Consider the following 19,164-nt stretch of genomic DNA (forward strand, 5'->3'; position numbering starts at 1 on the left):
AAAATAGTAGTAAGCAGGAGGGTTTAAATATTTTTAAAGAGTATGCCGAAATAAATGTGCTGAAGTTATAAAATAAGTACACGTTGGGCTCACAGACTGCCATCGCTGTACAGATGGCAGAGTAATGCAAAGATGGGGTGGAAAGTGAGTGTGTGCTGCCATAAATAGTGATGCACCAGCATCTCCATTCATGTCTGCAGTGCTGTCTCACATGCCTCCCTACCCATCGCAGTTGTGCTGAGCCGTCTTAGGAGGGCAGCTCACTGCAGCACGACCATCAATAAGTGCATCTGCTGTATCTCTCACATTCAAATACAGTCTTGGAGAGCTGAGTGTGGGAATTGCAGCTACTTGGGAGGCTGAGGCAGGGAGGATCCTTTGAACCCAGGAGTTCAAGGCCAGCAACATAATGAGACTCCCCCCCACCATCTCTTAAAAAAATAAAATGTTACAGAAAAAGAGCACTACTTTTTATTTCTTTTTCACAGAGCAGGTTAGGAAATGCTGTTAAAAGACCTGTATTAAAGCAATCATTTTGTCCCATAGAATTAACTGGAAAATAATTTTATACTTACTTTTTAAAAAGTACTTCCTTTTATTTATTCTACATCACTTGTTAAAAACTACAAATTGCATTTTTAAAAACTCCTTCCTCATCATCATCTTTTAATATTTTTAAGGTGTCAAAGACTGGACATCATCTTACACAAAATCAGGGCCTAATTTTCATTTAGGGACCACTACAGCCTGACTTTAAAGAAAATGGCTACTAAACTGAACTTTTGATTCTATGCAAAATTAAATCTAAGACTCAAGTTGCTAAAAGCAACTTTACTGTAACTTTTACTATGGCCCTGGCTCTACTGCCCTCTGCTGGATGGTCCACCTAACTACATCACACAAATCATTCTTAAGGGAGAGCTTTACTGTACCAGGTGCTCAGTAACTATGTAAGATATCTAAATCACTAATTTCTCAAAAAAGATGAAAATATATTGTGACTCTATACATCATATCCAAAGGACAAAAATATCCACAAAATAAGTCACTCATTGAATATCTGCTGTTACTTTCATTTAAACATGATAAAAATCAATTTCATTTTACCACTTGTTCAAAAATACTTGAAACATAAATAATTTGAATTTCCTATTTCTTGAGTGAACTTACCTAGCAATCATGCAAAGTCATGGCTTTAAAGTGACCATGAAACACTGCAGGCAATCTGATTAAAGGCTATTTTTTTTTTTCTGCAGGCAATCTGATTAAAGGCTATTTTTTTTTTTTTTTTTACTCTTCCAGTTACTTGAAGACAAGTTACAGAGATGGAAAAGCTACATATCAGAGTGATAGTAGCCCCTTAATACCTGAACCACCAATTAACTCTGCCATTCCTAAGTAAGCAAGGGTCAGGAAAGATCCTATCTAAGTCAAGTGCAATGCACTAAAATATTTCAAGGCCATTCCATCCCAGTTCTGGCATGCCCCAGGTTAACTCCTTAACCTCTCTATTGTAGACTTTAAAAGCATAACAGTCTCAGTTCCAAACTTAGAATAAAGCCTACTTACTGAAGGCATGATTCTTTTAAAATATAAAGAATGTTCTATGTTCTTTAAAAACATCATTACCCTCAATAAGGAACTTCTAAAGAAATATTTAAGTAAGAAAATCTTGAAATCCACATATACCTATCAACACTGCATATGACAAAATAAACATCCATTTAACAACCTATGTACAAAATCCTAGAAATATCTACAGTGACCCAGTAACCCCATGATAATGTGCTTTCAGATATAATCAACAGCCAACACCCACCCCTGCTCTCCAATGGGGACAGGCTGAAGCTCGATGGCAAGCACAGAGTGACACTGAACTGAGAGGGTAAGGCTGAGACCAAATAGGCAACCCGAACCCGGCAGAGGAAGTAGGAGAAGGGTTTGTCTGCCCTTCCAGTATCCTTCTGGACCAATCTCTCCAGGAATAAGCATCAACTGATATAACCAGGTGATTCCGAAAGTCAGTGTGGCTGTCCTGTGGGTCCCAGCCACAGATAAGATGCAGAGTGTTCCCGGAGGTATTTTAGGTTGGTAGAAAAGATCACTGGGTGGGTGCCTGGCACAAAATAGGCATTCAATAAATATTTGTTGAATAAATGGGTTCCTTAGGTAAAAGATGTTTTCACTAGATATAACAAATAGGATTACTAGGTTTCTTATTTGCCCAAACGTAAGAAAAAAATCCTTCAATCTAAGTGTCTGAAAGTATACCTTTTGTTCTTAATATGCATAATGCAAATTTTGTGATGACGACAACTGCCCAAATTGTGCTAGTATTTTATTATTTTATGAGCTATGTGTTTACCTGAAATTTGCTGAGAGTAGATCTTAAATATTCTCACAACACAAAAGAAGGGACTACGTGAGGTGAGGAATATGTTAATTAGCTGGATTGTGGTAATCACCTCACAATGTATATGTGTATCAAAACATCATATTGTATACTTTAAATATATACAATTTTTGTCAAGTATACCTCAATAAAGCTGGAAAAAAATTTTAAGAAATATATGGGACTTACATATACAAGTCTATCAAAATACTATAAAGCTTAACCAACTAAAAATTAGAGCATTGTTTACCTAAACATTTTAACACAAACCACGTACATTTCCTAAAACACAAAATCATAACAGGTATTTATGACAATTTTGTCCTGATTTATATATTGATACAAAATTAACAATTAATAAAACAAAAGTTTTCTGGTAAGATTATAGATTCTGAAATCCCAGAAATCTCCATAGTAAGAACTATTTTAGGCAATTTAAAAAAAAAGAAAATACTATTTTTAAACTTTTGAAATCAGTTTCAGTTTATTATTTTTAATATATTTCTGAAAATATATATTAAGTCTGATAATGATTTTTTAATACTTTCCAGTTCTGCCAACATTCCTGTCATGCATCCTTGATAATAATGCTATCCCTGAACCGGGACGGGGTGGTGAGGTGGGGTGGTGGGGAGTATCTTTCTGAGTCAGTTAAAGTCACTGAGGAGGGCCCATACCTCAATGGGAGTTTGAGTTACAATTAGAAATTAGTCATGGAAGGATATGTCTACCACAGACATCTTTCCTCACATTCAAATTATTCCATTTCTTTCCTACAGTCCTCCTTCTATCTTTAGTTCCATTTTAAATAACCCTTCATCCTACATACCCATTTATCTTGCTCCTTTTTCTTCCCTTTTGTCCCACTAGTATAACATAAGAGACTCTGCTTCAGTAAACTATCCTAATGTGGAGAGAAAAAAATCAAAATGTGATCAATGATAATAGTTTAACAAAGTTAAGATCGCAGGCTCTAAAAACTAAGTGATTAATTGTTGGATACCCAAAAGCACTCTTTGTTTCCTTTCCAAGATGATGACTCTTCGTAAATTTCCTAAAACACAAAATCATAACAGGTATTAAAAATAGACCATTCTAATATATGAATACAAAATACATTTGAATAAATCAGACAAATGAATATCACATCTATTTCAATGGCTCCTCTTTCAACAATCCATTAGACATTTGTATAAGGCACTGAGAGCAGAAAAATGAATGGACATGTTCTCTACATTTAAGGACTCTCAACACAACTGCAAAAATAAGAGACAAGAAGCTATAGCAAAACAGGGTACAACCACAGAAGGAAATAAACAATTCTATTTGGGGTCATGATGAGAGACATCATGGGCAAGGTTACACAGGGGAAGACAGAAGGTTACATAGGGGAAGATACATAGAAGGTCTTTAGTTTCAAACATTTTTTTTCTTTCCAAACACACCTACTACTTCAACATTTCTAAATATGCTTTTCCAAAGGCAAATATCTTCATTAGCTGTTAAATTACGTGATCACCTCTCAGAAGTTCTTAAACAAGTTTGAGCTGCACTCTGGTGTGAGTTGTTCTGTGACATACGCACTCTACCTACCTGCCACCCTTCCCTATATCACAGATGATCTCAAAGCACAGGCCAAGACTAGAACCAGACTAGAAGTTACATAGTTTGTGGAAAGAAGTGGTAAGAAAAACATATCACTTTTTCTTCTCACTCTCTAGTCACATTCCATTTCTGTGGGGAGAGGAATTCAAATTCAACTGTTCTCTGAACTCCACTTGGTCCGACTCTCTATGGACAAACAAAAGCAAAATACGAAGCCCAACTAGTCCTCAAAGCATGAAAATAAGAATATGCCCCAACTCCTGCTCATTACCTGTATTTCTGGGGTTGCTCCCATCTACTTTCTGTCCACTGACTGTGCACCCTGGTAAAGAAAGCTACCCCTGCCTCTCAGGCTTGCAGCAGATCTTAGAAAGCTCTTCCTACCTTCCCTCTCTGGGGGTTTGCCTCCTGTTCTGTCAAAATTGTGTCAGCCTTGTTGATAGCAAGGGAACAATACATCTGAGCTTCACTAAGTTTCCTTTCACATATTTTATCCTCTAATCCCTATGTATTCTCTTACAACAATGGGCTTCAATTTTATTCTGAAAACACGGTCACCAAATTTTCCAGGCTGTGGTTATGAATCCAACTTGCTTATTTCTACTACTGACTGAGGCAGGTCCCCTGAGAAGGAGGGGAGAAGTGCCCTTTAAAAGCCTTGGCTCTCTGCTCTGGTCTTTTGATCTACTGAGCTGTTCATTAACTCTTCCGCTTTGCTGTCAGCAATAATGCTGAAGGCAATTCTAGACAATTCTAGACATTGAATGTGCAACCACAGAACAATCCCACTGTGAAATGTTACTACACCAGAGGAGAAACTAGGGAGTTGGGCCTTTTCATCCCATCAGAATGCTCTATTTAACCAGAGAATTACTTGCCCTTATTGACAGAAAACATGCCAGAAGTTCCTATTTCTGTTTTTAAACCCACTCACTGTGCATTTTCTCAGAGGGAGCAATATCTCACCTATTTTTTTTTTTTCCCCTAAAAAGGACCTTCTAGGAAAAGCCTCTTGTCACACTTAAAGAATTTCTGTTTTAGCACCACCTAAATAAAGCTATGGGCATATTCGCCGGCCAACAGAAAGACCTTCTAATTCAAGGGAATTATAATGCAAGAGAAATAACTTCATATATTAACCTCTCCAACAGTCCAGACTAGGAATTCTCACTGTTACCACTCATTGAGGCTTACTTTGTGCCATGCATTCTTTGGGGCACATATTTTTCATGCTTAACAAATCTTCGAAAGAAGATATTTCACAGATAAAGAAAACAAGATACTACAGTTAGTAAAAAGTCCATGAATATGGGGGGTTTTATCTAAAAATTCCTGAGAGAAATCAGGCCCACATGGTAAAATGTATTATTTTCTTAACTTACCTTTTTCCATATGGGCACCTTGGCTTTTAAAGTATCAATGGCATAGCTCATAGCTTCAAGAGATGCAGCTCTGTGGGCTGAGGACACAGCAATGATTATGCTTGCTTCTGACACTGGAACCAAGCTTTAACAAGATGAAGAGAAAAAAATTACTATCACCTCTGAATCTATGTGTTAAAGAATCCGCTGGATAGATGAAAAAAAAAAAAAAAAAAATCCAGGTATGCAGTCTTAGAATTACACTGTAGTTCTATTTTACATAAACATCCAGTTAGAAAAGAGTAGTTCATCGCAGTAGCATTCAGCAGAGGCAGCAGATGAAGCTCATGCTACAGCTAATTTGTTAGACTCTATCCACTAAACCCTTCTGATAGGCACCAAGGGAAATCCTTTCACTGATACAGCAAACGCCTGACTCAAACAAACAAGGCACAGTGCCAGGTAATGCCTAGAGATACAAAGTTATGTCCTAACGAGTATAATACAAAATTTAAAATAATAAATATCAAATAATAGGAGTGATAATATTAACCATTAATAAAACTACTGGTTATTAATAACAAACTAGTAACTAATAGAGTATGATAGATAAAGTCTCAATTACTGGCTTCTTTTTAAAGCCAAGAACTCTTCTCTTTTAGGGGTACAAAAGGCAAACCACTTTAATGACTTTCAGAGGCATTTATATCAAAAAGAATCTGTCACAGATTGTCATATAAACAGACTCTAGACCACAAAACAACTCTCAAAAGGCCTCAAGGCCTTTAGCACACATTAGCACAGGCCCGTAGGCCAAGGGCCTGAAAGTCTTGGCATAGGTGCACTTTGTTATAGCAACAGAGGCAACAAGAGCTCTCCCAATATCAAAACCCACCAGGCAGTCACTAAAGGTACTAACAGCCATCCCTATTGTCCTCCAAAAATAATATATGAATGTTCCTGTCATGGTAATACAGAATTCCTAAGAAAGATTCAAGAATCAGAGTTAGTACAAAGATGGAAAACAACTATACTTAACTTTTAAATTGATAAAGGAAATCATACCCAAGTCTATGGAACACTGCTATGTGTTTGACTGGCCATTTCTGCCTAATGTCACTACAAATCTTTTTGACTTCGTTTTTCGCCATGGGTAGATACGCTTCATATTCTAAGCTAATGACTTTCTTCCCTTCAAAGTTATTTCTTGTAGTCCCTTTAAAATAAAAAAATAGAAAGAAAAGAAAACAATTAAAATAAGGTTTTCCCTACAAAAGAAATAGCACGTTAATAAAAAAGGATTATTTTTAATAGTAAACAAGCAGTATACCAATTCTTCTAAAACTACTTTGAAATCTTCTAAAAACAAAATTTGATTAGGAAAATAAAAGAGACAATCACAAAGATGATAAGGAAATAAAACAGCACTGATTAATCAAGCTTATTAAAAACACTCACCTGGCAAAGCAGGCAATATTCCTCTTCTGACTAACAGATACTTAAAAGGAAAATATTTATGTTCCCAGGACTATCAAGTACATTTTACCTTCAATTTTGGAAAATCTAGAATTCTCTCTCCTAACAATGATTTTTATCCTACTTTTCAAAATGCCTTGTAATTTAATATAGGTTAATTTAAAGGTTACTAAAACAAAATAAGAACTACAAAAAAAGTCTACCCACCATCATGGGTAACCTTGGTTTAAAGTTCAGTATTTCAAACTCCTCCGTTAACACTGAACATGGAAAGAACATGGTAATTTCTATTGTCTTGTGCAGTGATAGATACAATGAAAATTAACACTCACCTACAAAGAGAGATACTGCACCACAGAGCGGAGAAATCACCAATTGTGAGACTTCGTCTACTGAAAGTTTCTCGGCAGTAAAGTTTATAATGTCTTTAGATTTCTCTTCAACTTCATCTATATCTTTCCTAGAAATAACACGTTAGTAAACATTAACAAAAGTCCTAGGGGTAAAACACTCAACAACTTACAGGCTCTTTCAATTTATATTTTTTTCTACATTATGTCGATGTAAAAAGAAGAGGCTGTGGCACAAAATATAAAGAGTTTACATGAGCCAAGACAAGGATAGTGGGCCAGGATACTTCTAAGATACTTCAGGGAGTTCCCTTGGGGAGCACTCCCTCAGCCTTTGTTGCAAGCAGCTTTTTAAAGGCAAAGGGAACAAGAAGTGGGCTGATACAATGATACAAAGTTTCACCAAGAATTCTCACAGGCATACAGAGATAATGTTGATCATGGATTGGCTGTACACTGTTGAACTATAGGGTGGGTATAAGTTAGAGTGTCCAGCATATGGATTTTATGGTTTCTTAGCTTCAGCTAGTCTGCAGCCCTCATAAGTGGATTCAAGGGACCAGTGGCTCACACCTGTAATCCCACCACTTTGGGAGGCTGAGGCGGGTGGATCATTTGAGGTCAGGAGTTTGAGACCAGCCTGGCCAACATGGTGAAACCCCGTCTCTACAAAAAATCCAAAAATTAGCCGGGTGGTAGTGGCATACGTCTATAATCCCAACTACTTGGGAGGCTGAGGCAGGAGAATTGCTTGAGCTTGGGAGGTGGAGGTTGCAGTGAGCTGAGATTGATAATGCCATTGCACTCCAGTCTGGGTGACAGAGTGATACCCCATCTCAAAAAAAGGAAAAAAAGAAAAAAAAAAGGTAATGATGCAGCTTAAGAGGGAGTGACATGACTGCCATTTCATTCCAGTGCCTGTCGGTGCCTCTTAATGTTTTATCTGAGGGGCTCACATTCCTCAGATAAAATGTATCTTTCCTTTTTTTCCCGATCATTAGATGTGTCAGGAGGCATGATTTAATCTGAATGATAAAATAAGCAAGCATAAAATTAGCAAAACTCAATTATGTGTATAAATATTCATAATGAATCAGGCATGACACAAAAAGTAATCTATCATTAACATGATCACTAAAATATAATCTATCTCAATGCCAATATATTACAAATTCTGTAATTGCTATTCATATCTCCCATCAAGGTACAGCAGAGGTTACTGCCACTTTCACCTACATGCCCATCCCCTCTCACCACTGTGGTACCAAGCACTACACCTAAAGCTGCCTTTTTCTTTATCCAACAAAAAAGGGAGAACAGAAGTGACAGTGATTCTACCGGAACTGGGTTCCCTTCACAACCTGGCAAAACCCCAGGTAAGTAACTGAGGAAATAAGGGAATGAACCGAACACTTATTTACCAGGTATTGTGCAGAGCCCTTTGCCATGCATTTCTCATTTAATTCCTCAAACATTACTACATACTCACTAAGGGCCAGAGACTAGGGCCAGGCACTAGGTATCAACCAGGGGAAAGAAGCACAAGCTCCTTTCCTCAGGGTGCTCACATTCAAATAGGAGAAACAAAGCATTACAGGAGAAACTCAGAATTACAAATAGGGATAACTCATGGAAATAAACAGGCTTCAGAGACAGAACCTGGGGTCTGGGGGAGATTTCTCTCAAGAGGCTGTATGAAAACTTGCGACCTGAAAGATAAGGAGGAAGTCTTGTAAAGAAACCAGGGCACAGGCCCCCAGGCAGAGAGAGGGAGTGGCCAACGCCAAGGCTCTGGGACAAGAAAGGGTGTGATGTGCTCCAGAACCTAGAACGAATGGAGAGAACAGGACAGGCTGAGGCTGAACTGATAGGCAGAATCTTGCAAGCAATGAGGAATATAATTATTAATCCTGTAAGATTTCATTTGAATTGAAAGATGAGAGAAAGAAGGCTCAGAGAAGTTAAGGAACTCACTCAAGGTGCTGAAATTCCAACCAAGGAGTCTTAGTTAAGCCAATGTTCTTTTTCCTATCTCCTTTCCACCACGGAAACAGCACTATTCTTCATATACCACTGGATTCCAGGATTTTTCATCTGCTGCACAAGCCACCTAAGTGTCTTCCACCTCTTTTTCTTGCAAGAAAATATAGGTAATACAAATATGGTCTATGAGCTTCAAACCATACTGAGTTCCCGCAACTTCTGATTTTACAAGACTACTAAAAGCTAGCCGGCAGGTTTTAAAAATGCATAATGCCAGTCTTGCCAAACACATTAAAGTAACACACAATGCTTTTGAGTAATCTTCGTAACCTTTTCAAAGAACAGCTGTAATTACCACAATACCCCTTTAATGGTAACCTATAGTTTTCTGAATAAATTCCAAATACCAAAAAATCCAAATTCCACCTCTTGAAATCATGGTGGTGATATGGTGACCACAGTTACTAAATAGCATTGAGATACATATCTGACAAGGGATTCTTCTACTATGTCCAGATAGTAGGCCTGAGAAAGAAGCCTAGTGTCGACATGAGGGGCAATCTGCTTTACAGACTGATTCTTCATTTCTTGTGGCATTGCCCTCCAGGAGGGTGGGGAAAATGGGTAAAAAAGATAAAAGCCATCCTTGACTTGTTCCTTTCTTTAATGGAACCAAGTTTTGCCATTAAGTATGATACTTACTCCTGATTTTGAATAAAAATCCTACCAAATTAAGAAAGTCTTCTTTCATTCCTAACTGACCAAGAGTTTTTATTCAGGGATGACTGTTAATTTCTACTGAATTTGTTCTTCAGTTGACAATAAATTAAGCCTCATTCTGTCTGTACTTATAAGAAGCCTGATCTCTTTAGACTATACTGAACAATGTTCTTGAACATTATCCGACTTGTACATGGACTAAGTTGTTTAGAAAAATGACAAGGTAGCATGGGTCGAAGAGCCACCTGCAACAAAGCCATAACAATAAAGCTATTTCCCTTTAGTCCCGGACAATGGTAAGCTTTATTTTCAGGCATTACTAGCTGTGTAATTTTTCTACATTTCTCCATGGCCAGGAGAGCTATCATCTAGTATTAGTAAGTGTGGTTGGAAAAAAGTACAGAGACAGTCCAATAATATGAGTTCAAATGTTGTCTCTTGAAAAGCTCTTGAATCCTCAGCAAAAAGAACAAAGCCGGAGGCATTACGCTACCCAACTTCAAACTATACTACAGGGCTACAGTAACCAAAACAGCATGGGACTGGTACAAAACAGAACACATAGACAAATGAAACAGAACCCAGAACCCAGAAATAAAGCTCCACAGCTACAACTATCTGATCTTCGATAAACCTACAAAAACAAGCAATGGGGAAAGGATTCCCTATTCAATAAATGGTGCTGGGATAACTGGCTAGCCATGTGCAGAAGACTGAAACTGGACCCTTTCCCTACACCACATACAAAAATTAACTCAAAATGGATTAAAGACTTAAATGTAAAACTGAAAACTAGAAAAACCCCGGAAGACAACCTAGGCAACACCATTCTGGACATAAGAACAAGCAAAGATTTACAGAAAGCAATTGCAGCAAAAGCAAAAATTGACAAATGGGATCTAATTAAACTAAAGAGCTTCTGCACAGCAAAGGAAGCTGTCAACAGAGTGAACAGACAACGTACAGAATGGGAGAAAATTTTGCAAACTATGTGTCTGACAAAGGTCTAACATCACCCCATTAAAAAGTGGGCAAAGGACATGAACAGGGACTTTTCAAAAGAAGACAATCATATGAAAAGAAAGCTCAATATCACTGATCATTAGAGAAATGCAAATCAAAACCACAACGAGATACTATCTCACACTAGTCAGAAGAGCTATTATTAAAGTAACAGATGCTGGCAAGGATGTGAAGAAAAAGGAATGCTTATATACTGCTGCAGGGAGTGTAAATTAGTTCAATTATTGTGGAAGACAGTGTGGCCTAGAGACTGAAATACCATTCAACCCAGCAATCCCATTACTGAATATATGCTCAGAGAAATATAATCGTTCTGTCATAAAGACACATGCACAAGTATGTTCACTGCAGCACTATTCACAATAGCAAAGACATGGAATCAACCTAAATGCCCATCAATGGTAGACTGGGTAAAGAAAATGTGGTGCATATACACCATGGAATACTATGCAGCCATAAGAAAGAACGAGATCAAGTTTTTTGCAGGGACATGGATGGAGCAGGAGGCCATTGTCCTTAGCCAACTAATGCAGGAACAGAAAACCAAACACCGAATGTTCTCACTTATAAGTGGGAGATAAATATTGAGTACACACGGACACAAAGAGTGGAACCACAGACACCGGAGCCTACGTGGGGCGGCGGGGGGAGGGAGAGGATCGAAAAAATAACCGATGGGCACTAGACTTAATACCTGGGTGACAAAATAATCTGCACAAGAAACCGCCATGATACATGTTTACCTATATAACAAACCTGCACATGTATTCCTGAACTTAAAAGTTAAATAAATTCTTTTTAAGTTGGCTCTTTCACTTATTAGCTATGTGATTAGCTATGTGATCAAAGGCAAGGTTTTAAGTCCTCTGAATTTGTTTTCCACCTGCAAAATATGGATATTAATATGTCACTGTGCCTGACACGTAAGATCTCAATAAACCATGTTAAATGAAACATATCAAACTGATATGTTTATTGTAATTAAACAGCTTACAATAGAGTTGATGCAGAGATGGTGGTAGATATTCATAAATTTATTGGCACCAATGAAGAGTTGCCGTATCAATAAAGATTTGGTACAGAGAGACTTACAAAGAATATACATTAACAGCAAACCACATACACTTTATCATCTGTATGATCCTTCCCCACACAACTGATTAAGAAAAACAAATCTCACATACCTAGACGGCTCAAAAGCACTATCCTCCACTAATGGGGGGGATAACGGCAATTTCGTCTCCCGGTTGAAGCAGGAGGAGCTGATCTCCAAGCTCGACATATTCTTGACGAACAGCAAATATTATTTGATTTCTAACATCAGCCAATCTAAAGGGGAAAAAGTATGACTCAAAGTATCAATGCTATGATAGACCTCAAATCTCTTCAGCTGCAATTAGAGATATTACCTAGATATAATTATATAAAGCATCACCTGCAAAATTACCAATTAAATTTACACATAGTATATGGAGAAAGGACATATCCACTAAACATACTTATACACCACAAAGATACGTTAAACTGCTGCTGTCAACTCTTTATTGGATGTTGTATGCCTTGGGGAATTAAATAACAAAAAAATGCACAAAAAACCCACCAGACTGGAGGCAACACTCAAACCAGGTAAAAGAAAAGTTTCTGTACATGCCCTTTCCAGGGTCCTTCTATCAGTACATGGCCTTCTATCAGTACATGACCTTTCCAGGGTCCTTCTATCCATGTGTACAAGCCTAAGTATAGCTGCCCACAGACTACGCCTGTACACATTATCCTACTCAATTAAGTTGCTTAGAAAGATGAAAAGATGGCATAGGTCATAGAGACACCTGCAACACAGCTTTATTAGCTGCTCCTTTATACCTGAACAACGGTAAGCTTTCTTTTCAGGCACAGTGAAAATGTATACAAGACCAGCTATCTCCCTCCAGGTAAAGCAGAACAGGAGATTCCACTGTGTTTCACTGATTATCAGGCCACTGTAAGGGCGACTTAAAAGATATGAAATCATGAAGTAGTTTGCTTTTAAACATATATTGTGGAGTATCTTTTACACAGAATTAGGCTTAAACAAATATACAAGCTTAAGTGACACAATATTCCTGAATCACCCTCAAATAAGTCACTTTTATATTTTGTTTCAAAAAGAACTTGAAGTGGGAATGACAGAAGTAAAATCATAGCTTTTCAAGAACCAGAAAAAAAAAATTAAATATTACAAAACTCAAATTCAGCAGCATCTAGGATTTGTTGTAACTCATTTTCTTTTAATCTTAGAAATGTCTATGTTGAGCTCTCTAAAGAGAGGGACAGAACAAAAAGTTTAAAGCACACATTTTTAATTGAATTTGTAACAAATTCATTTAATGTTATAAAATTGCAGAAGTGACACGTGCAGTGTTTTGTAAATCATTAAAGAGAATATAATTATGTCCCTCTGGGGTTCACTGTGTTTTGGGGTAAAATATCTTTAACTTTTCTTAAAATACGGTGCATATTTAGAGTTTTTCAGTAGTTCCAAAAAAATACAACTAACGATTCTTTTTGACATTAAGCACAGAAATCGAAATTAACTGTATTTTTACTTTTATCATTTACGTATTTTGAAAATATTTAAGTGTTACTCATATGCTTTCTACAAATTTTTCACTACCCAGGATGTCGAGTTTCTATCTCCTTCCACAGCTGCAACGCTTTTATTTCTTGTGGCACAGAAATGGTCTCTGAACGAAGTCCTGTTATTTCAGCACTTTTTGCAAAATACAATACTTCAACCTGAAAGTAAAGAAAATGCTTTTAATAACAACTCATACTCGTCTTCTGACTGTCAATGTTGAGCAGTTTTCTCATTTTCCAAATGTATTGCTTTAATCAAAGACAAATTTTATAAAGAAAACTAAATAACCCGTAAAAAATTTCATTATATCTACAAGTTCAAATTCTGAAAACTTGTTGTTTTAAATATAATTCAGACTAATTTCTGGATGCCTTTTAGTTTTATAAAAAGTGTGCCATCATTAAAATCCTAAGTATTTATCTTCTATGAAAACATGTTAAGGCTGTCTATAGCACCTTTTATAAACATGTAAGCAATGAACAAATGTCTGAGTCAAGAGATGAGTTACACAAATAAAATAAATGAACAAATAAGCGAAAAACCTGTTTCTCACGGTTGTCAAATGACCTTAGATTCCGGTCTGCATAACACTGTCCCCAGACGCTAAGGATTAAGTTATGCAACATAGTAAATCTGACATTTACAGAAGCAAGTAGGTTTGAAACCCAGGACAGACGGGTATTTGCTAGAACAAAGTTGTGCCAGCAGCCTGGTATGTAAGGGATCCGATGAAGTAAAATAGGCACCTGTCCCTCCGTGCAAACTACTCTTTACGAAATAATTACAGGTTTGCAAATAATCAAGAATATGGAAATCTACAGATGAAGCAGAAATGAGATGCATTTCTTTTCAGATTAAAATTTTAGCTTCATCAAAACGAATAATCTGGGAAAGAGGTGGCCACAAAAGGTCGAGGCGCCTTCAGAATTAACCTGTCCTTGTTGCCGTGAGCGGACAGGAGTTCTCGGAGTGGACCCGACTACTGCTGGGGCAGCAGCAGCAGCAGCAAAGCCCTGAGGGCCCTAGGGCTAGGGCGAGGGCGGGGGCGGGGGCGCCCCCAAACCGAAGATGCCTGCCAGGGTGGGTGTGAGTTGGGGGCTAGTGGGGAGGTCCGACTGACCAGGGCTGGGTCTATGAAGGGAAAGGGCAGGAGAGACACGTCGAGGAGGGCTCCGGACCCAGGCCCTCACGCACACCCGCCACCCTTACCTGGCACAGCGGCACCATCCCGCCTGGAACAGCAGGACGAACTTACAGCCACAGACGCGCAGGCGCCGGGCCTAGCCGGTGCGCAGTCGCAACCGGAGGGCGTTTGGCCCCCGCCTACGCCTTCAAGGAGCATGCGCACAACTAGCTCCGCCCCGCGCCCTGCTCTAGCTGTTTCACTCTGGCGGACTGTTCTATGCCTGGATTAATGTTGCTTCTGAGATGGGTCTTGGCGGTGAGAGGGAGCAATCAGTATGGAAATGGAGAAAGGGCTGACCACGCATGTCCTCCCCAGGAAGGAGGTCGTGGTGTAGGCGAGCAGAGGCCAGACTCCCGTGGACACTTGCCGCCTGCGTTATGGAGGCTTAGCTAATAACCTTGCAGGGGCCTTCGTGCTTTTCCACTCGCTCACCTTTAGGCTTCTGACACTTACCTACGGAATGTGAACCTCGAAAATTTGAGACAGGTCTCAGTTAATTTAGAAAGTTTATTTTGCCAACGTTGAGGACATGCCCTTGACACAGCCTAAGGAAGTCCTGAGGGTATGTGCCCAAGGTGGTCAGACCGCAGCTTGGTTTTATACATTTTAGGGAGACAGGAGACATCAGTCAATATGTAAAAAGTGCATTAGTTCCTTCCAGAAAGGCAGAGACAACTAAAAGCAAACCCCGCCCCCCGCAACTGGGGACTTCCAGGTCACAGGTAGGTAATACACAGATGGTAGTATTTTTTTGTTTCTAATAGTCTTTCTAAAGGAGGCAATCAGAATATGCATTTATCTCTGTGAGCAAACGAGGTGACTTGAATAGAATAGGAGGCAAATTTGCCCTGAGCAATTCCCAGTTTGAAGGGGCCCAAGATATTTTTCTTTCATAGATATATGATTAGTGTTTCTTAAAGACTTGAAATATCCACCTGGTCAGAACGTTCGAACTGTTACCACTTTTCCAGTTTACTGGCCACTCGGTAAATTGTCTGTATACTGTCCATCCAACTTTCCCAATTCTTGCCAACAAGAACTCTTGGCTTTAAATTGCTTGCATCATTAAGTGGATGTAAGTTACACGTCCGTTTCCTTAGAGCTCACAGTCCTGGGTAGGAGAGTTTTAAATATGANTGCAAAATACAATACTTCAACCTGAAAGTAAAGAAAATGCTTTTAATAACAACTCATACTCGTCTTCTGACTGTCAATGTTGAGCAGTTTTCTCATTTTCCAAATGTATTGCTTTAATCAAAGACAAATTTTATAAAGAAAACTAAATAACCCGTAAAAAATTTCATTATATCTACAAGTTCAAATTCTGAAAACTTGTTGTTTTAAATATAATTCAGACTAATTTCTGGATGCCTTTTAGTTTTATAAACTTAAGTGTGCCATCATTAAAATCCTAAGTATTTATCTTCTATGAAAACATGTTAAGGCTGTCTATAGCACCTTTTATAAACATGTAAGCAATGAACAAATGTCTGAGTCAAGAGATGAGTTACACAAATAAAATAAATGAACAAATAAGCGAAAACCTGTTTCTCACGGTTGTCAAATGACCTTAGATTCCGGTCTGCATAACACTGTCCCCAGACGCTAAGGATTAAGTTATGCAACATAGTAAATCTGACATTTACAGAAGCAAGTAGGTTTGAAACCCAGGACAGACGGGTATTTGCTAGAACAAAGTTGTGCCAGCAGCCTGGTATGTAAGGGATCCGATGAAGTAAAATAGGCACCTGTCCCTCCGTGCAAACTACTCTTTACGAAATAATTACAGGTTTGCAAATAATCAAGAATATGGAAATCTACAGATGAAGCAGAAATGAGATGCATTTCTTTTCAGATTAAAATTTTAGCTTCATCAAAACGAATAATCTGGGAAAGAGGTGGCCACAAAAGGTCGAGGCGCCTTCAGAATTAACCTGTCCTTGTTGCCGTGAGCGGACAGGAGTTCTCGGAGTGGACCCGACTACTGCTGGGGCAGCAGCAGCAGCAGCAAAGCCCTGAGGGCCCTAGGGCTAGGGCGAGGGCGGGGCGGGGCGCCCCAAACCGAAGATGCCTGCCAGGGTGGGTGTGAGTTGGGGCTAGTGGGGAGGTCCGACTGACCAGGGCTGGGTCTATGAAGGGAAAGGGCAGGAGAGACACGTCGAGGAGGGCTCCGGACCCAGGCCCTCACGCACACCCGCCACCCTTACCTGGCACAGCGGCACCATCCCGCCTGGAACAGCAGGACGAACTTACAGCCACAGACGCGCAGGCGCCGGGCCTAGCCGGTGCGCAGTCGCAACCGGAGGGCGTTTGGCCCCGCCTACGCCTTCAAGGAGCATGCGCACAACTAGCTCCGCCCCGCGCCCTGCTCTAGCTGTTTCACTCTGGCGGACTGTTCTATGCCTGGATTAATGTTGCTTCTGAGATGGGTCTTGGCGGTGAGAGGGAGCAATCAGTATGGAAATGGAGAAAGGGCTGACCACGCATGTCCTCCCCAGGAAGGAGGTCGTGGTGTAGGCGAGCAGAGGCCAGACTCCCGTGGACACTTGCCGCCTGCGTTATGGAGGCTTAGCTAATAACCTTGCAGGGGCCTTCGTGCTTTTCCACTCGCTCACCTTTAGGCTTCTGACACTTACCTACGGAATGTGAACCTCGAAAATTTGAGACAGGTCTCAGTTAATTTAGAAAGTTTATTTTGCCAACGTTGAGGACATGCCCTTGACACAGCCTAAGGAAGTCCTGAGGGTATGTGCCCAAGGTGGTCAGACCGCAGCTTGGTTTTATACATTTTAGGGAGACAGGAGACATCAGTCAATATGTAAAAGTGCATTAGTTCCTTCCAGAAAGGCAGAGACAACTAAAAGCAAACCCCGCCCCCCGCAACTGGGGACTTCCAGGTCACAGGTAGGTAATACACAGATGGTAGTATTTTTTTGTTTCTAATAGTCTTTCTAAAGGAGGCAATCAGAATATGCATTTATCTCTGTGAGCAAACGAGGTGACTTGAATAGAATAGGAGGCAAATTTGCCCTGAGCAATTCCCAGTTTGAAGGGGCCCAAGATATTTTCTTTCATAGATATATGATTAGTGTTTCTTAAAGACTTGAAATATCCACCTGGTCAGAACGTTCGAACTGTTACCACTTTTCCAGTTTACTGGCCACTCGGTAAATTGTCTGTATACTGTCCATCCAACTTTCCCAATTCTTGCCAACAAGAACTCTTGGCTTTAAATTGCTTGCATCATTAAGTGGATGTAAGTTACACGTCCGTTTCCTTAGAGCTCACAGTCCTGGGTAGGAGAGTTTTAAATATGAATGATAATTCCCTGTAATACTAAGGATATGTATCATTTCAAGGGTGGAAGGAGAAAGTAGTTGTGTCACCTTGGGAGTGTGCTCTAGTGAGTCTCACTGAGAAGATGCTGGAGATAAATCTGCTAGAATAGTGGCAGTAAATGACAAGAGTGGGAGTAGAGCTTGAGGAAATTTCACTTGCCTCTGACAAGCCACAGGGATATGAAGAGGCATAATGAGTTCACGGAAGCGCAAGTAGTTGGCAAGACAGGTGTGCCTCCAGCAAAGAAGGAGGTGATGAGAAGTGAGGCTGGAGAGTCCTTGGTAGAAAAAATTGACAAGGAGCAGTTAATACCAACTTATATGCTGGTAAAGTTGCTAAACATCAAGGATAAAGAATTATATTCACACCCAGGCATAAAAATCAGGGAATGATGATAGCGGCCTTAAGACTCCTCAGTGCCATCTGATGCCAGCAGGTGGCAATGTGCAGTACGTAAAAAAGGCTGAGAACAAAAGCGTGACCCCGTAATATTACATACAGCGAAGTAGTGGGTCATGATTCTCCTAAATCAACAAAAACTCAAAAAATATAATACCCAAGAACCCTTTTTAAAAATCCTTCTTGGGCAAAACGTCCACTCAATCAAGAGTAATCAAAGTAAATAACTCAACAATAAAGGTATTAATGGGAAAAATGAAAAACTAAAAAAAAAGCTGTCATTGAAATTTTAATCCATTCAAACAAAACTAAGACATCAATTATGGGATTATGATTATAAAATAAAATGTAAATGACATCAGAATATTTAAAAAAATGGAAACTGTCCAAAGTGGGAACACATAGTTACAAAATATCAATTCAGGTTTCTTAATATTTTTTGTAATCTTCTTTATTTTAGAAAATATTTTAGGAGCAATTATCTCTTACAAATAAACAATAATCTGACAATTTGTAATCCTGTCAGTTTCACCAGTTATTTTGTTGATAATTTCAAGTAAATGTATGTCAATAATATTGCCTTGCTTTCATTTTTTTATTTTCTAATTCCTAATGAGGTGAAACTTTTCATATTTTCATTGGGCACTTATACTTGTCTGTGAAGTTTCTGTTCACGTTGTTTATTTTGACACAGTTCTTTTTTTTTTTTTTTT

General features: G+C 39.0%; 1 protein-coding gene across 2 annotated transcripts; it reads right to left on the reverse strand.

Moving 5' to 3' along the window:
- Positions 1-2,853: 2,853 nt before the first annotated feature.
- Positions 2,854-16,979, reverse strand: MOCS2 (molybdenum cofactor synthesis 2). 2 transcript variants are annotated; one of them, XM_017863363.1, is made up of 7 exons: positions 16,921-16,979; positions 13,564-13,685; positions 12,095-12,239; positions 7,167-7,294; positions 6,424-6,574; positions 5,380-5,503; positions 2,854-3,446 (listed from the first exon to the last, which is right to left on the reverse strand). In XM_017863363.1, exons 3-7 carry the CDS (start codon positions 12,190-12,192, stop codon positions 3,381-3,383), a joined length of 567 nt encoding a protein of 188 aa, XP_017718852.1. In that variant the 5' UTR covers positions 12,193-12,239; positions 13,564-13,685; positions 16,921-16,979; the 3' UTR covers positions 2,854-3,380. The 2 variants fall into 2 exon arrangements, with proteins under 2 accessions (XP_017718852.1, XP_017718853.1); XM_017863364.1 differs by lacking the exon at positions 16,921-16,979 and adding an exon at positions 14,737-14,777.
- Between the last annotated feature and the right edge of the window lie 2,185 nt (positions 16,980-19,164).

This window comes from Rhinopithecus bieti, unplaced genomic scaffold (assembly GCF_001698545.2).
Source record: "Rhinopithecus bieti isolate Rb0 unplaced genomic scaffold, ASM169854v2 scaffold_65209, whole genome shotgun sequence".
In the NCBI taxonomy this organism is placed as follows: Eukaryota; Metazoa; Chordata; class Mammalia; order Primates; family Cercopithecidae; genus Rhinopithecus; species Rhinopithecus bieti.

Excerpts from the sequence above, each read along its gene's own strand:
- MOCS2 (XM_017863363.1), bottom strand. The coding sequence starts at position 12,192 with ATGTCGAGCTTGGAGATCAGCTCCTCCTGCTTCAACCGGGAGACGAAA. Across the intron at positions 7,295-12,094 it reads AGTGCTTTTGAGCCGTCTAG|GAAAGATATAGATGAAGTTG; the intron begins GTATGTGAGATT and ends TGTTATTTCTAG. Across the intron at positions 5,504-6,423 it reads GCAGTGTTCCATAGACTTGG|CTTGGTTCCAGTGTCAGAAG; the intron begins GTATGATTTCCT and ends ATCTTGTTAAAG.